We start from the raw sequence: 27593 nt of genomic DNA, 5'->3' as shown, positions 1-27593 counted from the left end.
TCCATGTTGGGAGCCGGCAAGAGAGGGTGGCTATGTTTCTATATACTGTAGGACCATGGAGAATGAATGTAGCCACTGTCTAACAGGAAGTCGGATCACAGCAACAAAGAAAGTTGAATAAATGTGGTCCTCTGCATGAACCTGGGGAATGAGGCCAACTCATAAATGTAGCACCAAAAGGGAAAGTTCCACGATCCTTCAGCCTGATTTTGACAGGTACCCACTCTGCCACTTCCAGCCAGATGGCTGTGGTGATTTAAGTGAAGCTGCAAGGCTTTACTGCCAGTTTCCCTTCGTGAAGATGCTGGTGCCTGCACCCGGAGACTATTGAAGAATTGGCTCGGGTGAGGACATCCAAGGGCAGGTACATTTTATTAAAAGGGTTGTAAAGGCAGAAGGTTTTTTTTTTTTTTTTTTTTTTTTTTCCCTTTCTTTTTATTGCATTCTATGTGCAGCAGCCCCTCTTAACACTTACCTGAGCCCCCTCTCTGTCCAGCAATGTCCACGAATGTTTCAGCCATCTGAGATTCTCCCTCCTGATTGGCTGAGACACAGCAGCGGCACCATTGGCTGTCGCTGCTGTCAGTCAGCTAGCCAATCAGGGAAGAGAGGAAGTGGCTGAATGGACACAGGGAGCTGTGACTCGGCTCGGGTGCCCCCATAGCAAGCTGTTTGCTGTGGGAGCACTAAACAGGGGGGTTGGCAAGAGAAGAGGATCTGGGTAGCTCTATGTAAATCCACTGCAACAGAGCAAGTAAGTATAACATGTTTGTTTTTATGTGGGGAAAGAAAAGTAGACTTTACAACAGGGCTCGACAAATCCCGGGCGCCAGGTCGCCATGGCGACTAGAAATAGGGTCCTGGCGACTTGGCTTGGAAGGGCTTGGAAGCTGGCGCCATCTGGTGGTGAGCCATTGGTATTACAAGTTATTACCACCAGATGTGTAAGCTGGCGCCATCTGGTGGTGGCCGTTGGTATTACAAGTTAAGCATTACAAGTTAAACAGCAATTCTAATGTAATTTTTCACTGCCATCTTCTTCCCTCTAATTAGAACCCCCAAACATTATATATATTTTTTATCCCAACACCCTAGAGAATAAAATGACGATCGTTGCAATACTTTCTGTCACGCCGTATTTGCGCAGCGGTCTTGCAAGCGCACTTTTTTTGGGGAAAAAAATTACACTTTTTTTAATTAAAAAATAAGACAACAGTAAAGTTATCCCCATTTTTTTTTAATATTATGAAAGATAATGTTACGCCGAGTAAATTGATACCCAACATGTCACGCTTCAAAATTACGTCCGCTCGTGGAATGGCGTCAAACTTTTACCCTTTAAAATCTCCATAGGCAACGTTTAAAAAACTCTACAGGTTGCATGTTTTGAGTTAGAGGAGGTCTAGGGCTAGAACTATTGCTCTCGCTCTACCAATCGCGGCAATACCTCACATGTGTGGTTTGAACACCATTTACATATGCGGTCGCTGCTCACGTATGTGTTCGCTTCTGCACGCAAGCTCGTCGGGACGGGGCGCGTTTTCTGGCTCCTAACTTTTTTAGCTGGCTCCTAGATTCCAAGCAAATTTGTCAACCCCTGCTTTACAATAACTCTAAGTCCGCAGTATTTGTAGCTGTTGACTTTAAATTGTTTGGGGGGAGACTGAAGCTATGCTTTAACCAGTTTCCAGAGATGCCATCAGCATTTATACCTTGCTCCACAGAGTGTAGGGAATAGGTATACAGTAGATGTAGAATCTACCTCTGTTCGATCTGTACAATGAACCCTACCAGGGCTAAATCTTGTTATGAACCATTTTTACGATCCGCAGCTCTGACTTTGAAACGTTTGACCTGTATTACAGGTGATCCCAACATTCTGGGGTATAAGCTTACACCCCAACATGCTTGATGGTTTATTTTTGTGTCTGTGTGCAATAGGATACAAGCGTGCCTGCTGTGTGATATTGCCTGCAAATGTCACATTCCCAACAATGCCATAGCTATGGGCAGTATTATCATTCTTGTATGCTGAGCAGAGATGTCTGAACCGGGGGGTACTTCTAGGGGCCAGAACGGGTGCTTTAAGGGGGGGGGGGGGCATGGCTTCCTTTGAATGTTCCAGGCTGCTTTTGTGATGTGCCGCCCCCCTTACAATTGAAATGGAAATAAGACCCTGGTAATGCCACTCACTGAAAAAGGAAGGGAAATTTCCACTCCCGCTGCTGCTCGTCTTGTGATTTCAGAACCCAATCAGCACTTTCTCTGCCTCCCTTTTATTCATTCTGTGCGTAGGTCGAATGAATAGGTGAGTGTCACAGAGACCGTTACAGCACCCGCATGAATTTGTCTGCTTCTTTTTTTTTTTTTTTGCACTTGTTCTGCGTCACATCTGGGTTAACCTGCTGTTTGCCAGGGCCCTCATTATACAGCACAGGCTGCTCTACTTCTATCAGGGGGAGGTCAGATTGTTGTGCTGGAACCTGTGGGTTTACATTGGAACATTGTTTTCATTATTTAAATGCTAAAGAGCATCGAAAGCTGCAATGAAAACACCATAATCTCCTATATACTCTGTGACTTCCCACGTTTTGATTTTTAGTGATCAGTATGAACTTCTCACATTACTGTACAGATGACTGTGTGATCATTCAAAATAAGATTTTCAATCAAAGCATTGTGTTCTCCACAAATCAACAGCATTGTAAAAAGGGCGGTCAGCCCTGGCAGAAGATCCAATCGGATTGAAATCCGTCTTCTGTATTTTGGATCAAACATTTTATAGTAAAGTGTGTTTTTGCAAAAGGAAACGTGAAAATATTGAATATATAATCTTTGTTATTACATGTATAAGTAACGGCTCATAGTCTTTGCTTCTCTGTGAGAGACTAGAGTCTAAATACACTGCCTGATTTCACCCACCAGGGGTTCCCCCTAATGGACACTTTAACACGGTGCAGGAAAAAATACTGCCTTCTCCTTCTTCCCCTTTTTTATTTTTTATGCAGCACAATAAGAGTATATGTAATGTACTATAGTGTAGGTGCTATAAAAAATAAATATAGATACAATACTACGTATGTATGTATGTATGTATGTATGTGTATAGATAGAGATCTTTTCCTTTTGGATGCCTACATAAAGACCTGTATTGTATCTGTAGCCCTCTGCGGTGACCCCATTTCTTGAAAACGCTAGTGTTGTGTTAATTGGTAGCCATGTTTTAATGAAATACAACTTGACTTGGTTGACAAGATCGTTTATAAAGCCATTCTTTGACCTTTTTGTTTCCAGGCCATTGATCATTATGGGCTAGATTGGAAGATTTTTTTTTTTTTTTTCCTCTTGCACAAATGCAGGTTTGTGCAGTGCAGATGGTGCTCTCTAATGAATGCATTGCAGAGTTACTGCTGAGAGCAGGTATATATTCTTGTACTGCAGTGCGCTGTCCTGTGGCCGATTCTTGGCTCTGGTGCCGCTCTTGCCGTGCCCTGCCCCCCCTTTGCTCAGAAAACAGCCTCTATTCATGCAGTATTAATTAGGTGAAGTGGAACTGAAGGCTTCCACTGGTTCTCAAGAGGCTGCAACATTTCTCTGCAGAGCAATGCCGGCTTCCTGGGAACTGGGGTTACTAGATGGATCAGCAGTCCTGTGTTTTTTGAGGTACACTGTTCTAAGTTAATGCCATTTAGACGGCAGCGATCGAAGCGTCCTGAGATTAGGGTGAATTAACTCGGGACTCTGGTAATAAGATTGCTACGTTTTCATTCTCGGGCCTTCCCACCATCACAGAAATTGTATTGAACAGAATGCAGCAAGAGGCGTTGGACCCCAGAGCAGAGAACATGGCATCAGCAGCTATGTCAAGGAGACCCACTGCCTTATAGTGATCATACACACTGTGCAATTCGATCAAATCCTCAAACAAGCTAATAGCTATACACTTCCATTCTGATCATCAGTATTGATCATGCAAAGTCAGACTGCCGGAGCGCAATATCATTGATTGTTTTGCATCAATCAGCAACACTGATGCTTTTGTTTCTAAATGCGATCAGATTGAGGTTACATGGGAGAAATGGGTGCGATCGACAAGATACGATCATAACCTATAATCCTACTTTAAAATTCTTATTCCTAATGGGTGGCATATCAATGGAGTGGGTTGCTGGCTGTTGTAAATTATTCCTTTCAGAAGAGATATGACTAAGCACTAGTTTCAGTGCGAAACGCGCCAGCAGTCGGGTTTTTATTTCATTTTGCTGTGACTTGTAGTGCTGTCCTTTTTAATAAAGGCTACAATTTTTTTCAGAGTGTGGCTGTCCAGAGACATTTCTTGTTCCTGCTTTGCTAAGTGCATTGCCTGCACCTGAGTTGTCTGCAGTGGAGGATGCTCATCTGGGTTCCCACCTGGAGCGGCTATTCCCTTTCCCCATGATGGCCTGGAAACTAGAATTCTCAGCATAGGCTTCCTCTATTGTTCTCTCATGACATAACACCTTCTGTTCTACATTTTATGATCTTGTTTCATGAGTTTTCATGATCTCTCACTGTTCAGATCAGCACATTTCTGCTGTGGCTGATAAAGCCAGGTGTTGTCAGCTAGCTGCGGAAAGGAAGTCTGTCCAAATCAATGACAGGCTGAGAGACTCGGCAGCTGCCAGTGGTTAGAGACAGATGATGCAAATTCTGTTCAGGGCTGCCCATCTATCCCTAATCCTATAATCAATGCCGGTGTAGTTACACGTGGACAGTGTCAGCCTGTCATTGATTTGTACAGGCTTCCTGTCACCAGCTGATTGCAAACACCTGGCCACACCCACTGCAGAATTACACTGATTTGAGTAGTGAACAGCCCCTGATGGTCTTTTGAATGAGGCCTAGAAGTTAATGTCCTTGTTTTTTGGTCTCTTCCTCTGGGACTAAATGTTGTACATTGCAATTTTAACTAGAACACAAATTTCTGACAGCCTATTTCTTTCCACAATACAGTAGGTGCAGCCCTCCTGTAGACATAAAAAATATATATACACTTTTTTTAAATTTTGTAAATCTTTCCACAACTTTTTTGGATTTCCTGCGTGCTTTGCAAGCTTCTCCTCTGCGGTTTACTTTCAATTTCTAAGGACTATATATCCCATGGTTCCTTGCATGTGAGCAGTGATTCATGTACTGGCTCCGCCAACTCTCCGCACCTCTGTAGATCAGAAGGCAGGCTCTGTGAAATGTGTGACACATCAGTGCTTATTCATAGGGAATAGTGACTACATGTTACAGTATTTATGGAAGTAAATATGTGGGGATCTTCAAAGTAAGTTTACCAACTTCTTCAAGATCGTTCAGAATAATGGGTGTAGACTAGAAATAATTGAAGTGTAATGTGGAAATTAATACAGTGAAACCTTGGATTGCGAGCAACGCGGTTTACAAGCTTTTTGCAATACGAGCCAATTTTTTTAAATTTATTTTTTATAATCCTGATTCGGTTTGTGAGCGTTGCCTCGCAAGACTAGCAGGATTCAAGCTGCTGGGGGGTGCAGTACCGCATTTGGCCAGAGGTGTGGAGGCGACGGTGATGCTCAGACACTCGAAACACTCTTTTCCCGTGTGTCTCCGAGCGCCCCGGCACCTCTGGCCAAATGTGGTACTGCATACACCAGCACTGACTGTGGAACCAATTCTCTGAGTTTCCATTGATTCCTATGGGGAAACTTGCTTTGGATTAAAAGTACTTCTGTATATGATTTTCCGTTTTTACCATAGATACGCATTAACTTAGGGAAAAAGTACCTTCTATTGGTCTCGGTCTCCTCCAAATTTTCAAATTCCTTTTTGTACTGCGATGATACGACTTCTTGTTTCATAGATCTTTTGCTCTGTAGCTGGTTAAGCTTGTTTTTGATCATATCTTGCTGCTGCCACTACCTATCATGCAGTTTAGAATCCTGCTCATTGTGTTCTTTGGATTAGCAATGTGCTCCTGGATACTATAAAGTGATTTTTATGTGTTGAAGTAACTCACAAGCAAAAGAAATGGCAGAGGCGCATGTATTGTGACTGGAGCTTTCCTTTTTTTAAAGGGTTTCTATCCTATGATAAGTGTGTTTGTTTATGGGAGGAACGTCTTTGTTTGGCAGCTCATATGGGTGTTTAGTTGCTGATTCAGTTACCAATGGACTTGTCAGTGTAGGCGCCCTCTAGTGGTTGGTCCCGTATCTATTAGGAGAGTTGAATGTTTGTGGATGTTTCCAGTCTGCTGAGGAAACATGTTTCTAGATAACCTTTATATTCCATGATTACAAGTTTATAAAATAAAGTAAACCAAGATCAAAAAAACTTCTACTTTTGCCTTTTAAAAAACCATCAGCTGACATGGCTATCGCACCATAATGATGCTTCTGTTCAGTGACTGTTATTTTCAGTCCTATGTGATTGAAATGGTGGAAAATAAAGTTCCTAATCCTTGTGTAAATCTTCAGGAATGAAGCCTTATGCGAGTAGAACAAAAAAGGTTGTTGATTGATCCAAATGTCAATGCAAGATTAAAGAATTGTACATCTCTGCAATACGTGAATGTTTCATCCCTTTACACACTCTGCAGTACAGAAACAAACTACTGTTTCCTAGTTCTGGATAGAGTGGTGGAGGGTTAGAAATAGGGCCGATATTCACTCTTTTTTTTTTTTTTTTTTTTTTTTTGTAGAATCGGCAACAAACTTACCGATATTGCTTCAAACGGTTGTACCGGGGTGATGAATGCAGCTGCACATATCACCCCGGCAGAAATCAATGGAAAAAATTCATGGACAGCCGCACACCAAAACAAACCTTGAAAGGTAGCCTTTATTGGTGCAAAAAGGATAAAAGCACAGCAAGCGCGTTTCGCACAGAGCTCTAGTGCTTAGTCACCCCGGGACCGTTCTTTGGAGCGGACAGTCGGCTTTTTTTCTTTGGTCGTTATCACAAGCAATGGGAGAGGACGTCGCCTTCCACAACTCCGCATGTCTGCCTGCTGGCTCGAGACCCAAACAAAGCAGATTTTTTTTTTTGCTTTTGTTCTCTTGGATCTAGTAACCCGAAAGCAATGACATCACTTCTGGAGTACTGGCATCCTAAAGGCGCCAGTTTAAAAAAAAATATATAATAATTTTTTTTTTTTTAAACTGGCGCCTTTAGGCGTGTTTCGAATGTCTGAGCATCACGGTCGCCTCCACACCTCTGGCCAAATGCGGTACTGCACCCCCCAGCAGATTGAATCCTGCTAGTCTTGCGAGGCAACACTCACAAACCGAATCAGGATTATAAAAAATAAATAAAAAAAATTGGCTCGTATTGCAAAAAGCTTGTAAACCGCGTTGCTCGCAATCCAAGGTTTCACTGTAATAAGTAATTTATTTATATTTTGTAAAAATAAAAACTTTAAATCTAGAGAATATCGGTACCTGATATCAGCTTTAAAGGTAGCCGAATAATGGGTATCGGCCCTGGAAAAAAACGATATTGGTCCACCCCTAGTTATCACATAATGGCTGTGATCAGGGACTCTGGTCATAGCGATCACATGGTATTAGCAGCGGGCCCAGTACACTGATCTGTCATCCATCCACTGGACACAATGGGTGACGTCCTGCCACTGGGAGGGCTTCATATGTAGTTCACGCAGAATGAGGGCTCCCGCCCTGTTAAACAGGGATATGAAAAACACTCGCCTATGTAGCTGCAGCAACGATCTGATGCTGCAGCTTTCACTGCTGGCTCTACGGCCCCGTTCACACTGGTACACCCTGCCATGCCATTTGGCAAATCAGTCGCATGACAAGTTGTACCCTATTTCTGGCTATGGAACTGTTCAGATCGGAACTTTGAAACGGTTCCTGCACTATTTTGGCGATTCATGTGCGACTTGCATTGACCTCTATGCATGAAATCGCACAAATGTCAGCAAGCCACCCATGAAATTGATGATTTTGAAATCACACTAAAGTAGTGCGATTGTGAAGCTGCATTCGGTAAGAACTGGGGCTAAGCCCAGGTTCACACTGGGTACGATTTGCTTCGATTTGAGATGCGATTTCACATGTGAAATCACATCTCAAATCGGCGGCAATTGTCGGGAATGACACTGTCCCAATCGGTGCGACGCCGCATCTGCGGCGCTGCACCGATTTCAAAAAGTAGTTCCTGTACTACTTTTTGCGATTTCGAGCCGCGATTTACATAGACATCTGTGCAGAAACCTGCACAGATGTCTCTTAAATCGCGGCCGAAATCGGGACTGCCAGCGGGAGTGAAGCCGTGCGAGTTCAGCTGAACTCGCACGGCTTCACTCCCGCAGCCCAGTGTGAACCAGGGCTAAGACTGATAATGGAGTAGTCACATGTCGCAGTTATTTCCCTTTGGGATTAATAAAGTATTCTGACGACTGCTGATGGCTTGGTTGTCGGTCTTTACTGGGCAAAGTGTGGTGACTGTCAGAATAAGTTGCATGAATTTGGGGAAAGTCACGGCTGGTTGTTAATATAGAGCAGTGTTTCCCAAGGCACCCCAGCAGGTCATGTTTTCAGGATTTCCCTCAGATGAAACGGCTGTGGTAATTTCTAAGGCAGTGAAACTGATCAATCACCTGGGAAAAATAATGTAAACCTGAAAACATGACCTGTTGGTGCGCCTTGAGGACCAGAGTTGAGAAACCCTGCTTTAGAGTAGCGATGGGCTCGGGTGTTGCGTGTTCAGAACGAACCCGCCAGGAAGCCCGCACGGCACACCACCAATCATAGGCGGCTTGTGCATGTGTAGCTGCAGGCCAGAAAATGCATAGAAAGTGAGCTGACACATTTCCTTTCACTAGGAGCTACCCACAGTTGTGGTGCTCTGCGCTTCAGGGCCAGAAGGACGTGCTGGAAGTTGTAGTATAGTTTGATGTGCGGCACACACATCTTCTGCTTTTTATCTGTGGCAGCAGCATGTGGCTTGGCTGTAGTGCAGTGTAACAGCTGACTAAGCATTCCCAGAGACAGGTTTCTGTGGAGTTGTTCTTTTAAACCGGATATGTTGTGTTTACCTAATTTTGCTCAGTAATGTAGGCCAAATTACAGTTTATTCACAGGCCTGTCCTGACTGCTGGTGCTGACAATCATTGTTTGGCTGGATTAAATCTGCTTCCTGCCCTGGAAAGTAATTCAAATATGACTTGAGTACACAATGTCATCCCTAATAACTGAAGTGACATATAAAGCATAGTCAAACAGCGTTGGTGTACCATCTGTCAAAGTAATTGTATTGAGATTCCTCTGGTTATCAGCACACAATGATCTTTTCATTTGCCAAAGTGTACAGTTAACAACAAGCCTTTAAGAGGGTATTTGAATCCGCTGTGTGCCAGGGTTCCATCTGCCCGTGGCCACGTCACCCTAAAGAACTTATTTTTTTTTTCTTTAATGCTTTAATTCACATACTCGCACACCTAGTGGATCCAGTGTTGTTCTGCTGTGATCTGCCCCTCTTGCTGCATTCTGGGTCCCATACTGCCATCTTCCTGTCTGATTTCATTGGGAGCTGGCTCTTATGGATTTAGACAGCTGGCCCCCTTATGTGGCAGGTCTGCCCTCCTCCAGTGCCATGTAGAAGCGCTGAACCCCCATGGATTGTGTGTGTGTGTGTGTGTATATATCCTGTTCCTATAAAGCATGTTAAATAGTACAGTGCTTGTGCTGTGTAATGTTGTCCCATTTTATGATGTAAAAATACCTGGTTGATTCTGCTGACCACGTTTTATCATGGCTCCTGATCTGTGATACTGTGGTCAGTTTACGTGCCACCGTCGTCATCCTCTTTGCTCCCTCCCTGCCTGTCAATTCTGATGCCTGTGTGTGTGGGAAAACTATCTCCTCCCTGCCCCTCCCTTCCTGCTGCTCTTCCCTGTCACTTGAAATGTCTTTTAACCACTTAAGGACCCCTTCACGCCGATATACATCGGCAGAATGGCAAGGCTGGGCACAATCACGTACCTGTCTCTTTATGCCCAGTCGTGGGGTCGCGAGCACGGCGCCGCACTCGCGACCCGGTCCGAAGCTGCGGGACCCGATCGCCGCCGGAGTCCCGCGAACGATCACCGGAGCTGAAGAACGGGGAGAGGTGTGTGTGTGTGTGTGTGTGTGTGTGTGTATAAACACACCTTCCCTGTTCTTCGTTGTGGCATTGTCATTGATCGTCTGATCGTCTTTCCCTATATCAGGGAACAATGATGTCACACGTCCAGCCCCGCCCCCCTACAGTTTAACACTTATAAGGTCACACTTAACCCCTACAGCGCCCCCTAGTGGTTAACTCCTAAACTGCAATTGTCATTTCCACAGTAAACAATGCATTTTTATAGCACTTTTTGCTGTGAAAATGACAATGGTCCCAAAAATGTGTCAAAATTGTCCGATGTGTCCGCCATAATGTCGCAGTCATGAAAAAAATCGCTGATCGCCACCATTGATAGTAAAAAAAATGTAATAAAAATGCAATACAACTATCCCCTATTTTGTAAACTCTATAAATTTTGCGCAAACCAATTGATAAACGCTTATTGCGTTTTTTGAAAGAAAAAAAAAAATGGGTAGAATACGTATCGGCCTAAACTGAGAGAATTTTTTTTTGGGGGGGGGGGGGGGGATACTTATAGCAAAAAGTAAAAAATATTGAATTTTTTTTCAAAATTGACGCTCTAGCTTTGTTTATAGCGCAAAAAATAAAAACCGCATAGGTGATCAAATACCACCAAAAGAAAGCTCTATTTGTGGGGGAAAAGGACGCCAATTTTGTTTGGGAGCCACTTCGCACTGCGCAATTGTCAGTTAAAGCGACGCAGTGCCGAATGGCAAAAGGGGGCAAGGTCCTTAACCTGCATAATGGTCCGGGTCTTAAGTAGTTAAAAGTAACTTGCATCCCTTCTGTTTGTTTAATCAAGATCTGTCAGTGTTTGTGTTTTTGTTTTTTTACTCTAATCATACCTTATCTCACAGCGGTCACGTGACATGCCTCTGCTGGCTGATGTCCGAAGGTTATCTTAGCCCCTCCCTCCACTTTTTTTAAATCGGGGAAGATGAGCAGAGGAATAGTCATTGCTGTAAGAAAAGTACAAAACTAAAAAAAAACTGTCAGATCTTGATAAAACAGAGGGGATGGCAGTGTTTTATCATCCTGACTTTACAACCACTTTACGTTCACCTTTTCACACAATAATGAAAAGGTGAACGAATACCCTACATCCTCCAGGACACGTGACCGCTCTCACCAATCATCACTATGATCTGTCCTGGAAGCCCCAAGGAAAGCAGAGCTTTTAAGTCCCCCCTTTATAAACCCAGATATTGACCGTGACATTACTGTCCTATAGATAGATAGCCTGAGCAGAACTGTGGGAGGGACCCAACAAGCCCCACCCACTACAGGGTACCTGCAGAAACTATATGAGGGGGTGGAGACAAGACCAGTCACCCCGCACAAGAAAAGAGCAGCAGTGACCGGTGTTTATAACAAATGCTCCGTTACAGAAGTAACGTTTTTACACAAAATTACTGCTCAGATATGGGAGAAATACATATTCACATAACTCTTGTATAATATTTGTTGATCCTGGAGTTCAGCTTTTAATGGGGCTTCAGCAAGGACGCTGACACTGGAAACTACCAAATGATGTATTCAGTACTCATAGACTACAGCTGAAGCTTTGTTTATTATGATTGTAGGGCCTCATGCACACTGGACGTTTTTACAGCTGCTGTTTTTTGCTTCAAGCTTTTTTCTCCAGTAAACTCCCAGCATGTTATCCTATGTGTACATGCACATATAGGGTGTTATCAGCGGTTTTTGCCTGGGAAAACCCCCCCAGAACCTATTGGGTTAGAAGAGGAGTTTTTCAGCTGTAAAAATGCTCCAACGCTGAAAAAAACACTAAAGACACTGCTGTTCAATGTTTGAGTGCTCTTGAGCCAAAAGCTCGGGGAGTATAGTTTTGCTAAAAAGGCAAACGCTGAAACACGCTACTGCAAAACTCATTGTACAGCCAACGCTACTGCCGTTTTTATAACGCCCAGTGTGCATGAGTCCTAATGCTGGAAAGTTGCTTGGTGAGAGCTGATTGGAGCACAGTGTAGGAGGCCTGTCTGACCGTATTTCAGGCCTAGATTGCTGCACTCTGTGTTGAGCAGCGGTCCTTCTTGTCCAGGATGCTGCCAGCTGCACGTTGCAACACTAGTTCTGTGTATGCAGACTGACGACGTTACAATAATGGAGGTCCAGTTGGGCTTTAACGAAATGGAAAAAATTAAAAATCGCGCTACTAACTTGATGGACACAAAATACATATAGTGATACTATGTACATGGGGGGAAAAAGAGAGAAAACACTGATACGAAAACTGTACATGAAAATTAGTGTATGTGTCCTCTTAAGTGGCAAAGGCCCATAATTCTCCTGGCGGAGAGGGCTAACCTAAAATTGTCAACCAAAAAACATAAAACAAAACACAAAAAACAGTGTCCAAAAGTTCTGAAATCCTCAAAAAAGGAGAGAAAGGGAAAGTCCATATCCTCATCCCCCAAGTGAAAGGATCCTAATTATTGTGAACTCAGACAGAAAAACGTGACGCATGTTGATAGGTGATATTCCAATAGTGCCCTCCAACCAGCGCAGTTTTCACCACCGTTTTTTCCACAGTTGGGCTTTAACAGCTTCATTAAAGCTGCTCAAAGCTTGCTGAATGCTCTGCAAATGTTTATTAGCGGGTGCACTTTAAAGGTTACGTTTTGATTTTTGGGGACATGTTGCGCCCATTTTTAGGGTGGCACATATTACATGTTCAGTGTCTGACCTCTTTCCCCTCAATTCCCCCCCCCCTTTTCTTGTGACCACAAGCAGGGGACCTTCTCCTTGCACTCGTCCCAATTCAAAGAGACTGTGACCGTGTGGGGTTCTGGGCGCATCCATTCATTGGACCATGGCACTGTTGAGCGCTGTGGTATTTCATTGATTCTTCATGTCATTGTATGATATACAATCAGACAACTTACACTGGCAGCAAAAACAACAAAAAGTCTGGCGCCAAATGACGGATATGTGTAGTAATGGAAAACGGACTACAGAGTATAGGAAGTCCTGCCCAACCACAATCAGCAGCTATATGGAAAACACATCAGGAGTGATGTGATAAAAACATGTGCAAACAGAATGAGCATATGTAGAGCGCTGAAATGTAGATCAAATAAATATGGGCATCAATATGGAGGCAATAGGTAAAAATGTCAGAGCTATTTCAGCGCTCTACAATATTTATTCAATATTTTTTGCTAGAATTTTTTTTGGAACCCCCAAACATATATATATTTTAGCAGAGACTCTAGGGAATAAAATGTCAATTGCTGCAATGTTTTATGTCGCACTGAATTTGCCCAGCGGTCTTTCAAATGCAATTTGTTGGGAAAAAATACACTTCAATGAATTATAAAAAAAAAAAACGGTAAAGTTAGTCCAATTATTTTTTTTTTTTTTTTTAATGTGAATGATGTTAGATCACGATTATCGTGGCGTATCTTCTAAGCCAGGGGTGCCCAACTTTTGAAGCACGAGGGCCACTTAAGCGACTTTATAACTGGTCGCGGGCCACAATGAGCGCAGCAGGCGGATGACAGGTCCGTGTCCGCTCTGCATATGCAGAGTGGATATGGACACAACCCACTATACTCTACTCCTTTTTTTTTTTTTTTTTTTTTCTGATGCGCTGCGGTTAACTAGCAACCGCTGGGGGCAATGCAGTGTACCTTTGGCTTTCCTGAACTTTGCAATAGACATTCTATTGTATTCTGCAGGTTTGGTGCACTTTCAGAAAGCTCACCAAACTCTGTTATTAACAGAAGTCTATGGCTCAGTGCAGGTAACCCGCAGGTGCGCTGCTCTGCATCTGCGGGTCAGTTTGAAAGCAGCCCAGTAACCACTGCAGAACAGATATGCCCATATATACACTGTGATTTTAGTAATAAACTTACCTTTAATAACAGTATTCTATTCTATCCCAGAGCAGGAGGCCGCAGGCCACATCAAAGGGCTCCGCCGGCCACTGGTTGGGCACCCCTGTTCTAAGCAAAAAAAATCGTGATTCTCATTTGAAGTCAGAATCGTGCAGCTCTACTTGCCACAGATTCTCAATTGGATTTAGGTCTGGACTTTGACTGGGCCATTCTAACACATGAATATGCTTTGATCTAACCCATTCCATTGTAGATCTGGCTGTATGTTTAAGGTCATTGTCCTGCTGGAAGGACCTAAAAGTTAGGAACCATTACATTTTTTGAGTTTAACAATTTCAGTTCCTTTTAATTTGATGTCTGTGAAAGAATAAGGCTAAAAGTAGCCAGTTTGTCTAAACTGGATTGGAATGTTTCCAAATTCCACATCTACCATGTCTTATTAGGTTTGTGTAACCCAGAGCCTGATTACTAACCACCTAACCTGCCATACATGAAATAAACATGTATGGCAGGTTATATTTTTATATTAAACTTGATGCCTTGACAAATGACAAGAAAAGATCCTCCCATCCTTTTATGATTGCTAGTCTGTAAATTCAGGCCCTAAACATTCTTCCCAGTGCCGTTTGCTGAAGGGATTGTATAGAATTTTCAGGAATGTTGGTTAATGTGTGGGGCTGGATTTTTCACATCTGTGTTTTTTGCTTGATGTGTTTTCCACTTACATGGAAATGCATGTTTTAAGATGCACTTCATGTGCATCACAGCTCGTGCCCATGTGCATCTCGATCTGCTTTCACATTTGGTACAAAGTGCGTTGCATTGCACGGCAAAAACAAGCAACACATGTTTGTTGGGTTCACATATTTTCTGTCTGTGTAGATGTGTGTTCATGTGCATTTTGCACTACATTGGGTCAATAAACCATTGAGGTTGATAGGGGATAGCTAGTTAGCTTGCATCCCAGATGCATTAAAATGTGTTGCGTTTTTCATGTCCATGCGCGCACACAGGCTTTAAGCAGCAATTAGAGGCAGAAATGTATTTATTTTTGATGCTGGCAAACGCATCTAAACCTAAATTCTAGGCACATTTAGTGCTTGCGTGTTAATTTTTTCTGGCCATTGAAATGAATTATTAGTCTGGCTAATGAAATGAACACCCAAACTCGTGAAGCCTGTAAACGCACCTAAAATCTTTATAAACTTTTACAAGCGTCAGGAGGAAAGGCTTCTAGGAGAGTTTGAAAAACGTTCTGTGTACGTCTTGCATACTAACGTCACGAATTATCGTTGACAAACGTGAACGTAGTGATGTACTAATGAGAGTATAAAGAGGAAGTTAATTTCTCAAGCGCCACCCTTTGGGCCCCTTCTGCTAATTTCCCGTTAGTAGAAGTTTGAACGTTGATTCGCAATTTTCAGATCGTACTAAACAAATGCCTTTTTAAATTACGTGTGGCATAACTACATCAGTATCGCCAGCAAAGCAGCTTCATTATTATCCCATTAAAGAAGATGAGAATTTTGACATTTCATCAATTGCCGCGTCACAAATGCCAATTCTAGATTACGAACGGTAGTTTACAAGACCGAGCTTTTCCCAGTCCTTCCTTGATTCTGCGCATGCATGTTTGTACTTTTGTGTGACGGATTTGTGTACTGACCACCCGAAAATCATTCGCCAACATTTGTTGGCCGAAAATTGGAAAACCATTGTCTAAAGGAGTGTACTAATTTCAAACGACAATCCCCTTCTGATTTTTGTACCGTGTGTACCAGGGCTGTGGAGTCGGTAGATAAATGTTCCGACTCCTCAGTTTTATGTACTTCCGACTCCGACTCCTCTGTATTAATATGCGAATGTATTTTATACATTCCTTGAGGGAAAGAAACGCAACCTACCACAGGACTACTGGCTGGGAAGCCAACAGTCTACTGTATTGCACAGTTTAAGCAAAAGACAAACACAATGAAAACAAAGTTTTTTTTTTTATTCTAAAACATGATTTTCCTAGAAGAATCCCATAGTCATGTTTAAAGTTTAGGCTAACAATCGGAGTTTACAAGTTTTTATAGCCTTAGCTAAATGACAGCAGTTTTTCCAATGGTTTACAGCTTCAGTCTTGAACTATTGGCCCTCCATGCCCTTCACTTATACAAGTGTCTCACTCTCTAGTCCTACAAAAAACATATTTATTTAATCCCTTATCAGTGAGAGGCTAGGTTACACATGGACGCTGCGTTCCCTGTAAAAGCAGAACACAACACTATGGAAAGTATAAGTATTGCAGCTCCTAATTGTGCGTTGCGTGCCATATAGTGAAGCACATGAAAAGCATGCTTCTTCACGGTCACTTAACGTGTTCGTTTTGCGGTTACGTGAGGCACTGCATGCATTGGTCTTTATTCTTACAGTAGAGAAGTCATTAATTATAACTTTTTGTGAATTGGGACATTTAAACTTGCTTTTTTTTTATTTTTTATTCCAATCTAAATTTAGTAGGAGTCGGTGCATTGTTTGCCGACTCCGACTCCAGGTACCCAAAATTTCCCCCGACTCCTCCTCCGACTCCACAGCCCTGGTGTGTACGAGGCTTTACTCGCATTTATTCATACATACAAATACTAGGGCCAATTTGGACAGGAGACAATCAATCCTACCAGCATGTCTTTGGAGTGTTGGAGGAAACGGGCGTACCCGGATGAAACCCATGCAGGCATTTCAAGGGTTTTTTAATAATTCATTATAGATGCAAAATGTTGACAATAAAATATAGCTGGTATAGTGCTAATGTCTAATAACCCCACAGAAGAATATTACCAAATGTTGACTTTTGAATGTCACGAAAAAAATGAAGGTGGCGTTCTACTTTTAATGAGAATAACATTTTATGAATTGGTAAAGCAAATATAATTGGACCTCTTTCACACTGGGGCCACCGAGCCTTAAGTGTGCCTTAAGTGTTGCTTTAAGGACCCCAATGGAGGCAAGCCCATTTCCATTCGCCTTTGGATCACACTTGTTCCAGGCTTCTCACTAAGACAACTTTCACACTGGAGGCGCTAAAAATGGCACCCTGGAAATGCCTGATCTGCAATCCCTGTGTGAAAGCCTGAGTGCTTTTCACAATGAGGTGCTGCGCAGACAGGACATTAAAGTCCTGCAAGCCACATCTTTGGGGCACTGCCCATTAAAATGGGCAGTTGTGCTTTACGGTTGCTTTTGAACCTTTATTCGGCTGATAACGGGGGTTAAAAGCGCCCTGCTATCGGCCAAAGAGCACCTCCTAAAAAGACAGTAAAGCGCCGCTAAAACTAGCGGTGCTTTATCGCCAACGCGGCCACGCTGGCGGTGTGGAAGGGTTCTTAAGGTAAAACTCAGTTTTTCCAAAGCTTTCTGTTTTTTCTTTCATATGATCCTTGCAGCATGCTTGTTATCTGACAGTTTGAGTGTCTGTTATCGGCACTGAGCTCAGGCAGGAGATACAACAGCCAAACACTCGGCCTGCACTTCAGCTTTGGCAGGGAGAAAATACTAGTAAATAATCAAAAATCAAGTGGTCCTGAGAGAGGTAGGGCTTCACTGTTGTAATCGCTCAAGAGCTGTGATTCGGGTTATCACAAATGTCTAAGGGTGACTGCTTACCATTGAAATGTATATAATAATTTATATATTTTTTTTATGCTAGCTCAGAAATGGCATACAAAGCTGTGGCAGAGCTATATGTAGCTTGTAGCTCTGGTAATAGAGAGGCAGCCGTGCACAATCCCAAAAATAACAATGTTTTTCTGTTACTATTTTGCAAATCTTTCTTCACAAATTTAGGCCAAAATGTGTTCTGCTCCATTTATTTGGTAAACGGAACCCAAATCGGTGTATAATAAGTCTGTGTGAAGGCTATAGAGTTCTGCGCATGCGTGGCCACTTTTCGATGGCAGGCACATTCGCTGGAACATCGGAAAACAACGTATCTGCCGTTCTACGCATGCTGTTCTTACGAACATAATTGACTTAAGAACAAACCTACAGTCACTAACCCGTTCATAACTCGGGGACTGTCTGTGATTGTAGAAAGTCCAAGGTATTTAGTAAGAGGCATGGCCAGTTTTTTGAAGTTGAAATATTTTTTTGTTGGAATGTTTTGGAAAATTCAAGAAATTTGGAAAAAATTATTTCACAAAGTTTTCATTTTAACAGGCGATTTCTCACACACATGCACATGGACATGCATATATTTACATTTCAAAAACCATACACTTTCTGCTATACCTCCTGAGTATGGGGATACCAAAAGTGTGGGACTTTTCGCAGCCTAGATTCATAGAAGTGCCCAAAATCCTTGAAGGCTCAAAAGTGCTCCTTGAAGCATAAATTACTGTATTTATTGGCGTAGAACTCGCTTTTTTACCCTGAAACTAAAGGGTAAACTGTGCCTGCGTGTTATACGCCGGGGGCTGTGGAAAGTTTTTTTTTCCTGAAACGTTCCTCTTAAAGTTAGGGTGCGTGTTTATATGCCGATAAATACGGTATGTATCCGATTTTGACAACTGATTTTTGGAGGCACCAGAACCGTGCAAATGCCTACAAATTTACCTCATTTTGGAAAGTAAACACCCCAAGGTATTTAAGAAGATGTAATTGTTTTGCCACAATTTTTGGGGGATTTCTTTTTATTTTTTTACACAAATGTCATCTTTCATAAGATATTTCTCTCGCATAGCATGGGCGGCTTTTTTTTTTTTCTTGTCACCAGAGTAGTACAGTTACCATAGTGACACACTACTGCTCTGGGGAGGTCATTGGGATTTTTTCTTTTTTTACACTGATCGCTTATTACAGTGATGATCACTGTATAAGCAGTCATTAACACTGTTTGGGATCCACATCTAATGACATGGTTTACTATTGTGATAGTTGTGATTGGCCACAGCTGTCACATGGTACAGGGCTGTTGTGATTGGCCCTGTACCCATATGATCAATCGGGATAACCGTAGTAAGCGGTGGTGTCATGAAGCACGTTATTGTTTACTACTGGATATGTAATCGCTGTGATTGGTCACAGTGATCACATGGTAGAGGAGCACAGTGGCCTGTTACACCGATCAGCGATCACATGTCCCCAGGGGCGCACATGACCTACCTGCACATCCCACGTGTCTTGCCTGGCCATATACGTACAGTGGTAAGTGTATACAGACATAAGAACTTTGTAACTGGCTGGGTGGGGCAGTGATCATATGTGTATGCACCCCTTCTTGACGGATCTCTGTGAATTGAGACTTCTTGGAGGAAGAATTGATTACTTGGTCTGGTTATTGTGGGAATTTGCTGAGTGCTCCCTTTCTAGGCCCAACCTTGCATGTTCGGGCAAATTTAGCACACGTTGTGGAAAGATCATCATTTAGGTGTCTTTATAGGAAGCTGGGTAGCACCAGCCTTTCTGATGTGGTAAATTTTCAGTATTTCTTTTTTCTGTAAATAGACCTGGGTCAGTAGAAGCTGTGATGGAATGCTGGGACATGTGGTGTTTACTAGGTTGCCTGTATTGCTGTCGAACAAGCTCAAGTATGCATATGACATTTTTCTGCTTTTCTTAACAAGCGTGTAATCAGGATTACATGTAATCGGCCCCTGGAGGCTGCTTTCACAACAAATCCATCACAAATCAGGCCTAGCAGATTATTATAGTGCAGCGTAGTGTAGAAAGTTTGTATTTTGTTTCTTTTAAATCCTTGTGTTGATTGGGTTTCCTGGCAATTGGTGCGATGGCCCTGCTTAATGCGTTTCCTAAAATGGATTTTTTTTAAATGAGTAGAGGGTGAGAGATGAGCCACTTCACAATTCCCTGCACTGCTCTCCAGCAGACAAGTGATTGATAGGCCGTAACAAGAGGATGTCCTTCAGCCAAAAGATCATTTGATAGGCTTCAGTGCAGTACAAGACTGAGAAAAGTGTACGTTACACATGGTGTGTATACACACACACACACACATGGTGCTGCAGATCTCGCTTAAATCATGTGTGTGTCTGTATAATTATATGCAGGGCATTTGTGCTCATACATGCCATGTGAGGCTTCCCAGTATGACAGTCCCCTCCCAGTCTTATTAGGTAATGCATAGCGCAGCCTACACTAACAAACAGCAACCAATAACATTGTCCCGTTGCACTATTACTACCGGTAGTGTAAATTTAAAGCTGGTTAACTGTACTTGGATTCCACACTTGACACATAGATCTGTTCTTACCATGATGGTTAAAGCGGAACTTCACTCTTGCAATCAATATGGCCTCTTTTTCAATCCTTGCGCTGCTAGCATTACTGAACATGCCGGGTGTGCGGTGCACGGTGATTTTATATAGGCCTCTTATGACGTCAGTCCCAGCATGCTCCGGGTGGTGACAACATAAGGGGGCGGGGTTAAACGTGCATTAAATTCAATGCAAAACGTGGGAAAAATCGCGTTAACACAGTTTTTTAAAACATCAGTGGGCATGAGGCCTAAAGGTGAAGTACAGCCAAAACTGTGGATCACAGAAGTGCAGTTAGTTTTGCACTCCTGTGACCTGTTTTCAGCAGACAGCGGGCTGAAGTCACAGAGCCAGTCCAGGCTTGGGAAGGATTGCAACCATATGGTCAGGATTTGCCCACATGTCTGGACCAGCACCTGGGAGAGGCTGAGCCAGTCACTCCCGCCCCCTCCACTGCCCAGTGCTCCAGTCAGCAGGAGTGAGAGGGGGACAGAGCCGATGACGGTCATCAGTTCTCTGCTCACGGCGGTGTTCAATCGCTCGGTTCAGTGTTGGAGCCAGCGGGGGATGCAGCATCCAGCTAGGCAAGTACGATTTTAAAAAACAAGAACGTGAATCCCATACTACTTTTTAAGTTTGTGGAGCTTGGATTCAGTGAAGTTCCACTTTAAGCCCTGGTTCTCACCAGTGCAATTTTGTCATGCGATTTGACAGTTCAAAATCGCATGACAAGTTGCACCCCATTGCCAGCAATGGAACCGTTCAAATCATTGCAAATTTGGTTCCTGCACTACTTTTTCCCATTGTGACTTGCATTGACTTCTGTTAAAGCCGCACTAAAAATCTAAGTTCCAAGTCGCACTATTCAGCTTTGAAGTCGCACTGAAGTATCGTGATTTCAAAACGGCACTGGTGTGAACCAGGGCTAAAGCTCAACTCCAGTCAACTGTTTTCTTTTCTAAGGTGTTTTCTATCCAGCTATCACAGGGAAACAAAAAAATGGTTCACAGAAAAAAACACTCGACAGAAACAAGCGTTGTCCAAACCTCTCCCACCATTGGTGCGGCAGGAACGCTGTACCACCATTGCTGACCATGAAGAGAATAATGCCCCAAGGACCAGTTAAAAAGTGAGCAAAGGGCTGTTCTTGGGTCCAGTGGTCTTCAAAGTGGAGTCAGCCGTACCAAATTATACCATTTGACTAAAGAATTGCTTGCTTGCTGTTTATAATAAAAATAACAAATCTTCCAGGTTCCCAGCCTCGGCAGGTTAGAAGACATGGTCTCTTGCCATCGATCATTAAATAGGACACACAAAACCTGACTGGAGGATCAGCAACGTATAGAGGAATGCACTATCATTCCCCCTGAACATGTAGACAATTACTGATTATGTACCAAAAATTATTTTTTTTTTTTTACATCAAACTGAATGCTTTCCTGTGTGTAGATACAAAAATCACACGACTGCAGTTCCCTTTTAATACTCTTGCACAGTATATAATAAAGCTACATGTTGTGTCTACAGGGCAAGTGGCACACAGGAGGCAGAGAATAGTTGCCAGGGGTTAACCATTTACTCTATACTTTGGTGTTTTTTATATTTTGATGTGCACCAGCTTATCTCTGGCAATACATTGGCAGCATGGCCAAGCACAGTTCTGCAGACCAGTGGGCGGGCCAGGGAGGTCTTGTGCAGTTTGCTAGTACTGGTACAGATATGGGTTGTCTCTTATTGTGGGTGAATCTGACCGTCCTATATCTTTTATCTTCAGCTTCATTCTTGGAAACTGTGTAGCTGAGTTTATTTTTTTTTATTTTCTTCTTTTTTTTTTTTTTTTTTTTTTTTATCTCTCCAGGCTCAGGTTTTCTCACTTTCATACGTTGCTAGCACCTATCTACATGGGTGATGTGACACCACCTTGAATTTGTCTAATTTGTCTTATGCAAGTTCCACTTCATTCAAATAATAGATTTACTACGACTGATAAACTCATCTGAAATAAGTCAGATTTATGTGGCACGCCCTGTAGCCTTTGACCAATGAAAACGTGGACATGCGTAGGATCTTTTGATTGTGTGATCATTAGTAGCACACAGCCTGAGCTTCCTATGCCCACGTAGGAATGTTTCCATTTCTGTTATGATGTGCAGTGTTGATTGTTTTTGCAGCTGAATGGTGTGCTTAGGACTTGTCCATGTGAGGGGGTTTATGGTTTCATTGGGGTTTTTCAGGCCCTTTCCAGACTCAAGTGTTTTGCGATTTGGATAATCATGCTGAACATACTTGAGTGGGTCTTAACTTTATTACAGAAAAGACCTGAAATATTTAGATATGAAATTTCTTGCTCAGTAATTTTCATTACCCTTTCCTCCATTTAAATGTGTTGTATGTCCATCCATCTTTGGTAAAATGTGCTTGTTTCCAAAGTGTGTGTGTGTGTGTGTGTGTGTGTGTGTGTGTGTTTGTGTTTTTCCTTTTTTGACGGCTCTTAACATACTATGTTTTTGTGTTAAAGTGGAGTTCCACCCATAAATATAACATTACATCAGTAGTTTAAAAAAAATTTCATTAGTCCTTTTAAGAGATATATATATATATATATATAATTTTTTTTTTTTTTAGATGCCTTCAAAGTGTTGTTGCTAGGCAGAATAGTTAATCTTCCCACTTCCTGCACCTAGGTGCTTAAGCTTCCTAACCTACACCGCACAGACTCCTGGGAATGTAGTGGGTGTAACTTTCCAGGAGTCTGTGCACTCCCCAGTCTCGAAGAATCATGTGACGGACAGTACAGGTGCTGAAACCTATTACACTGCTTGTGCAGCACTGAGCATGTGCGAGATGTGCAAGGCTGAAATCCAGGAAGTCATACAGTCTGGCTTCATGATGCCCACACTTAAGATGGCCCCAGTCAATTTCTATTTTATAAAGTGTCTAAATGCTGTAACAACCTAACAAAAAAGACCTTAGTTTATAGACTAACTTTACTAGAATACATTGAGCTTGTGTATTACAGGGGTATTTATATTTAAAAAGTGAAATTGTGTCCGGAACTCCGCTTTAAGTATCCTGTCCTTGTATTGCCCCCTTTAGTGTGAAATTCATAATGTTCCTGATAGTGCCCACTTGCTTTCCTATTTCAAATTGACCACACTAGGCATTAAAATGCATCCATCCAGTGTGGTCAGTTTTCAGCCTGCTTACTCTCCAATGGCCAAGACATTGGACCCCCCTGTAACACCTTTCACTGGGAATATTGGTGTATTGCTGTTTCTCCACCTCACCTCCCTAAGGCCCCTTATTTGGTTGAGAACAGAGATTGTGATCACTTTTAAAAAAATTAGGCACCCCCCCCCCCCCCCCCTTGTTTAAAAAAAATGTATATGAGACCTTGCTTCTTTAAAAATATAGCTTTTGGCTCACAGATTGCCATCGGAGACATACCCAAGAACCCGACAGGGCAACTTGTTGCAAACAATGTTTTTAGGTCCCCTTCACGCGGATGGGACCGATAAGTGTCAGTTTTTCAGACAGATCTGATTGGACCATTCTTTGCTCTCTATGGAGCAGTGGATGTCGGCAGACATGCAATCCTGTCCACTAAAAACAGATGGGTGGGGATCCACATCTCTCTGGCAGATCAGATGACAGTCAGATAAAAACTGACAGGTTTCCATCCCACAGCCCATGGAGGACAGCAGGCTGTGTCCGTGTCGGCTCTGCACCTGCCTGGTCAGTGGGGATCACCGGAGGGATCCCTTGCTGAGCTGAGCAGAGAGATTCGCTGGTGGACTCTGCCAGTGTGAAAGGGGCCTAAAGAGTTGGTATTGGTAAACATTGTTTTAAATTCAAGTAAAAATCTGCTAAGCTGAAAGCTTTTTCCAGTTTATTTGCTTGTATGCATCTGGAAGCACTTTATTCTTGGTTTCTTTAAAATGCCTTCTGGTTCCCAGTTTGCTCCCATTAACTCCTAAATTATAGATGAGCTTGGCCACTACTGAAAAACTCTCCTAGCTAGAAAGTCTGCCCTTTTATTATAAACGGACAACACACTTGTTTGCCCTGGCTGCTTTGGTTTTGGGCTGTGCATTCATATGCCCTGGCAGCCAAACGGCTGGGCAACCTAGGGCGCAGTAGCGATAATTGACCGATAACCTCATGCAATATTCAGTTATTTTATCTTATTAATAAAGGTGAAGGTGTGTGCGTGTTACGTAGCAAAATCGTTGCAAATAAGATGTATGTAGGTATACAGTACCTCTAGCATGCAGTCTTCCATAGTTTTAAAGGAAACTCATTTTTGAATGGACTAGGGCAGAGTTCGGCTTTCTTGGCACTCCATCAGCTGTGGAACTAAAAGTCCCTTGAGGCATTGCAAGATTCAGACAGGCACAGGCATGACATCCAGTGGTAAGAACTTTATTGGATTTGTAGTTTTAGCACAGCTTGACTCCCCAAGTTTGCCTACCCTTGGGTTAGGAGGTGCCAGTTGGTGCTTTAATTTCTAAACTATTGCTATAGAATGCCTTGAGAGTCCCAAGACCCTGGCACTTGCAGTATGGCACTTTTCAGTTTTAGGGCACGCCCCTCTACAGTTTGCAATGGGTGCCTGAGGACTCTGCATTGCATTCCTTTAAAAAAAAGTACAGCCGAAGCCTGTTTGGCTGTACTTCTATGAATCACAAGAGTGCAGTTCGTTCTGCACTCCTGTGATCCCATTTCCAGCAGACAGTGGGCTGAAGCCTGCTATTGGCTGACGTCATTGCCAGTCCAGGCTGTGGGAAGATTGTGACCATGTGGTTGGGATCCATCCAGATGCCTCGACCGGAACCATGTTTAGCCTCTCAGCGAGCTGCTGAGGGGCTGAGCAAGCTGCTCCCACCCCCTCTACAGTCCAGCCCTCCAGTGAGCATGAGGGGGGGGGGCAGGGCAGAGAGCTGGTGACTGACAGTCACCAGCTCTCTGCTCAGAACACTGAGAACTGAGCAATTGGCGGTGTCTGCTTGCTTGGTTCTCAGTCTTTTATAGTTGGCGGGGGACAGATGCAGCATCAGACCCATGCTGCATCCGCCTGAGTATGATTTCTCCAAAAAAACAACTTCTCAAGAGATGAGGAGGCAGTGTGCTCCTGAATGACATTTTTGTAAAATTGAATGCTGCAGCGGTCAGGCTTTTTAGCTTCTGAGAGGGTCCTGCAGTATTTGGCTTGACAGGTGGTAGTTGGTGGCACCAAGCCTACCTTTCAAATGTAAATTCCTTTGGAAAAAAAATATGCTTTTATACTTTTTTCAAAATAAAATACATAGGCAGTTTGAAGCAGAGACAGTCAGACCAATACATTTGTCTTCTGTGCTCGGCCTAGGTAACAGACATGCTGTATGCAGAATGCAAAACTCCTTTCATGATCACATAGCTGATGTAGAGGACTTGTGTCACTTTAACATTTGAGCTCTTTGTCCTTTCTTTCCCCCCTTATATCAGAAGAATTCTGGCAGCAATGTGTGATACGTAATAAATTGAATAATTGAACTAATGTATTCTGTTTGTTATCCCCAGCTCTGATCCTGCTCTTTTACCTGGTGTTCTATGGCTTCCTGGCCGGACTCTTCACCCTGACTATGTGGGTAATGCTGCAGACACTGGACGACAATGTTCCTAAATATCGCGATCGGGTTTCCTCTCCAGGTAAGGCTGTAATTTCACACTGTTGTACATCTGTATGTATTCTTATTGATATTCTGTGTCTGTTAGTATGTTTTGGATCAAAGGGACTTTAGATACTCGGATCAGATAGAGTAATCTCTACAAACACTTGTGGTAGAACCTTGGAACAGCAGAAAACAAATGATTAGCTGAGTTGGAAATTGTTGGATTTCCTCTCTGTGTCCTTTATTGCCCATGAAGAGATAAGTAAAGTGTTTGTAAAACAGAATCGTGTGTACATATGTCAACACTACTGATTGACGACGGCCTAATGTACCCTGCAAAGTGTATATGATGGTACTATATAAACACTGGATATTTGTAAGTACTTCTGTCAAGAGCATGATTGCCTATTCTGTATTACAGAATGGTTGTTTAGGGATTGTGAGCTTTTGGACTGCAAAAGCTTTTCCTTTCCTTAGATTGCTATGTGACCTCTGGAAAAGGACTGTACATAGATCTGCTAGCTCATCCGAATGAAAAGTTTGCCTCCCTGGCCATTATTTTTATTTTTTTAAACCGCCTTAAACTAGAAATTCAGTCAAAAGGCCAAGTAAATATAGGAAATCCATATTTACACCTTTTGCACCCTGCCCCCCAGGTACATATAGCACTTTCCTCCTGTTTATAGCTTGTCTCAGTGATGAGATAGCAGAATCCCCTTTGCCCCCATTTCACCACCTTCTGACCATGCATCTAGCAAAGAGATGAATACTTCATTTCAGTTTAACTATGATGGACAGTGCTTGTCTTTGGGGCCAGGTGCTTCTCCAAAACCAGCGCGGTCACAAGCTATTCAGGGCAAGGGGGCATATCTGTCCTCCGTTCTACCCTCTGCCTTTTTATTGGTTGCTAGGATGCAGGAGGCTGCCTGCACTATAACAACCAATGATGCCAGCGTCCTGGCGACCAAAGATGCTAGGCACCACGGACAAATAATTAAAAGATGGAGTTAAACAGGAGAACTGGGTGGGAGCCCTCTAGCTGACAGTCTCCCCCCCCCCCCCCCCCCCCGGCACACTCACTGAACAGGCACAGTAGCAACCCCCACAAATTGGGCTTCAGTCAAGGGAAAAACAGAAGTCGGAAAGAGGGGATTTTTCTTTACATTCCAATGCTCTTTTTTTGTAGAAGATTTGCAGGTATTTAAACATGTTTTAACTGGAGGAGCTGCAACACAGAAAATGTGGTTCCCATAAACAGGAATGCAGGAGATCTAGGTTGCCATCCGAGTAGGGGTGTTTAAAAGGTGGAACCATGTGTAAAGATGGAAATTACCGTATTTATCGGCGTATACCGCGCACTTTTTTGCCCTGAAAATCAGGGCAAAATCGTGGGTGCGCGGTATACGCCGATACCCGCTTTCCCGCGCCGAGTTTGAATACTGCGCCGAAATATACCGAGCGCAGTACACTCGTGTATTGTCGGGCAGTCTCGGCTCCTCCCGCGCTGACGTCCAGGACGTCAGCACGAGAGTAGCCGAGCATTGCCGACAATACACGAGTGTACTGTGCTCTGTATATGTCGGCGCAGTATTCAAACTCTGCGCGGGAAACGAGCGGGGAGGATGCAAGGACGCTGCAGAAGGACGCCGGACCCGACGAAGAGGACACCCGAA

At 43.1% G+C, this 27593-nt stretch overlaps 1 protein-coding gene across 1 annotated transcript in view; it reads left to right on the top strand.

Moving 5' to 3' along the window:
- The window catches only part of ATP1B3 (ATPase Na+/K+ transporting subunit beta 3), a 65592-nt gene that overhangs the window by 21032 nt on the left and 16967 nt on the right, over positions 1 to 27593 (top strand). The window contains exon 2 of the mRNA XM_040348797.1: positions 25829 to 25957. Coding sequence (XP_040204731.1) covers positions 25829 to 25957 — 129 coding nt within the window. The remainder of the gene's footprint in view (positions 1 to 25828; positions 25958 to 27593) is intronic.

Source organism: Rana temporaria, chromosome 4, assembly GCF_905171775.1.
Source record: "Rana temporaria chromosome 4, aRanTem1.1, whole genome shotgun sequence".
NCBI lineage: Eukaryota > Metazoa > Chordata > Amphibia > Anura > Ranidae > Rana > Rana temporaria.
This window is presented reverse-complemented; position numbering and strand designations above follow the sequence as displayed.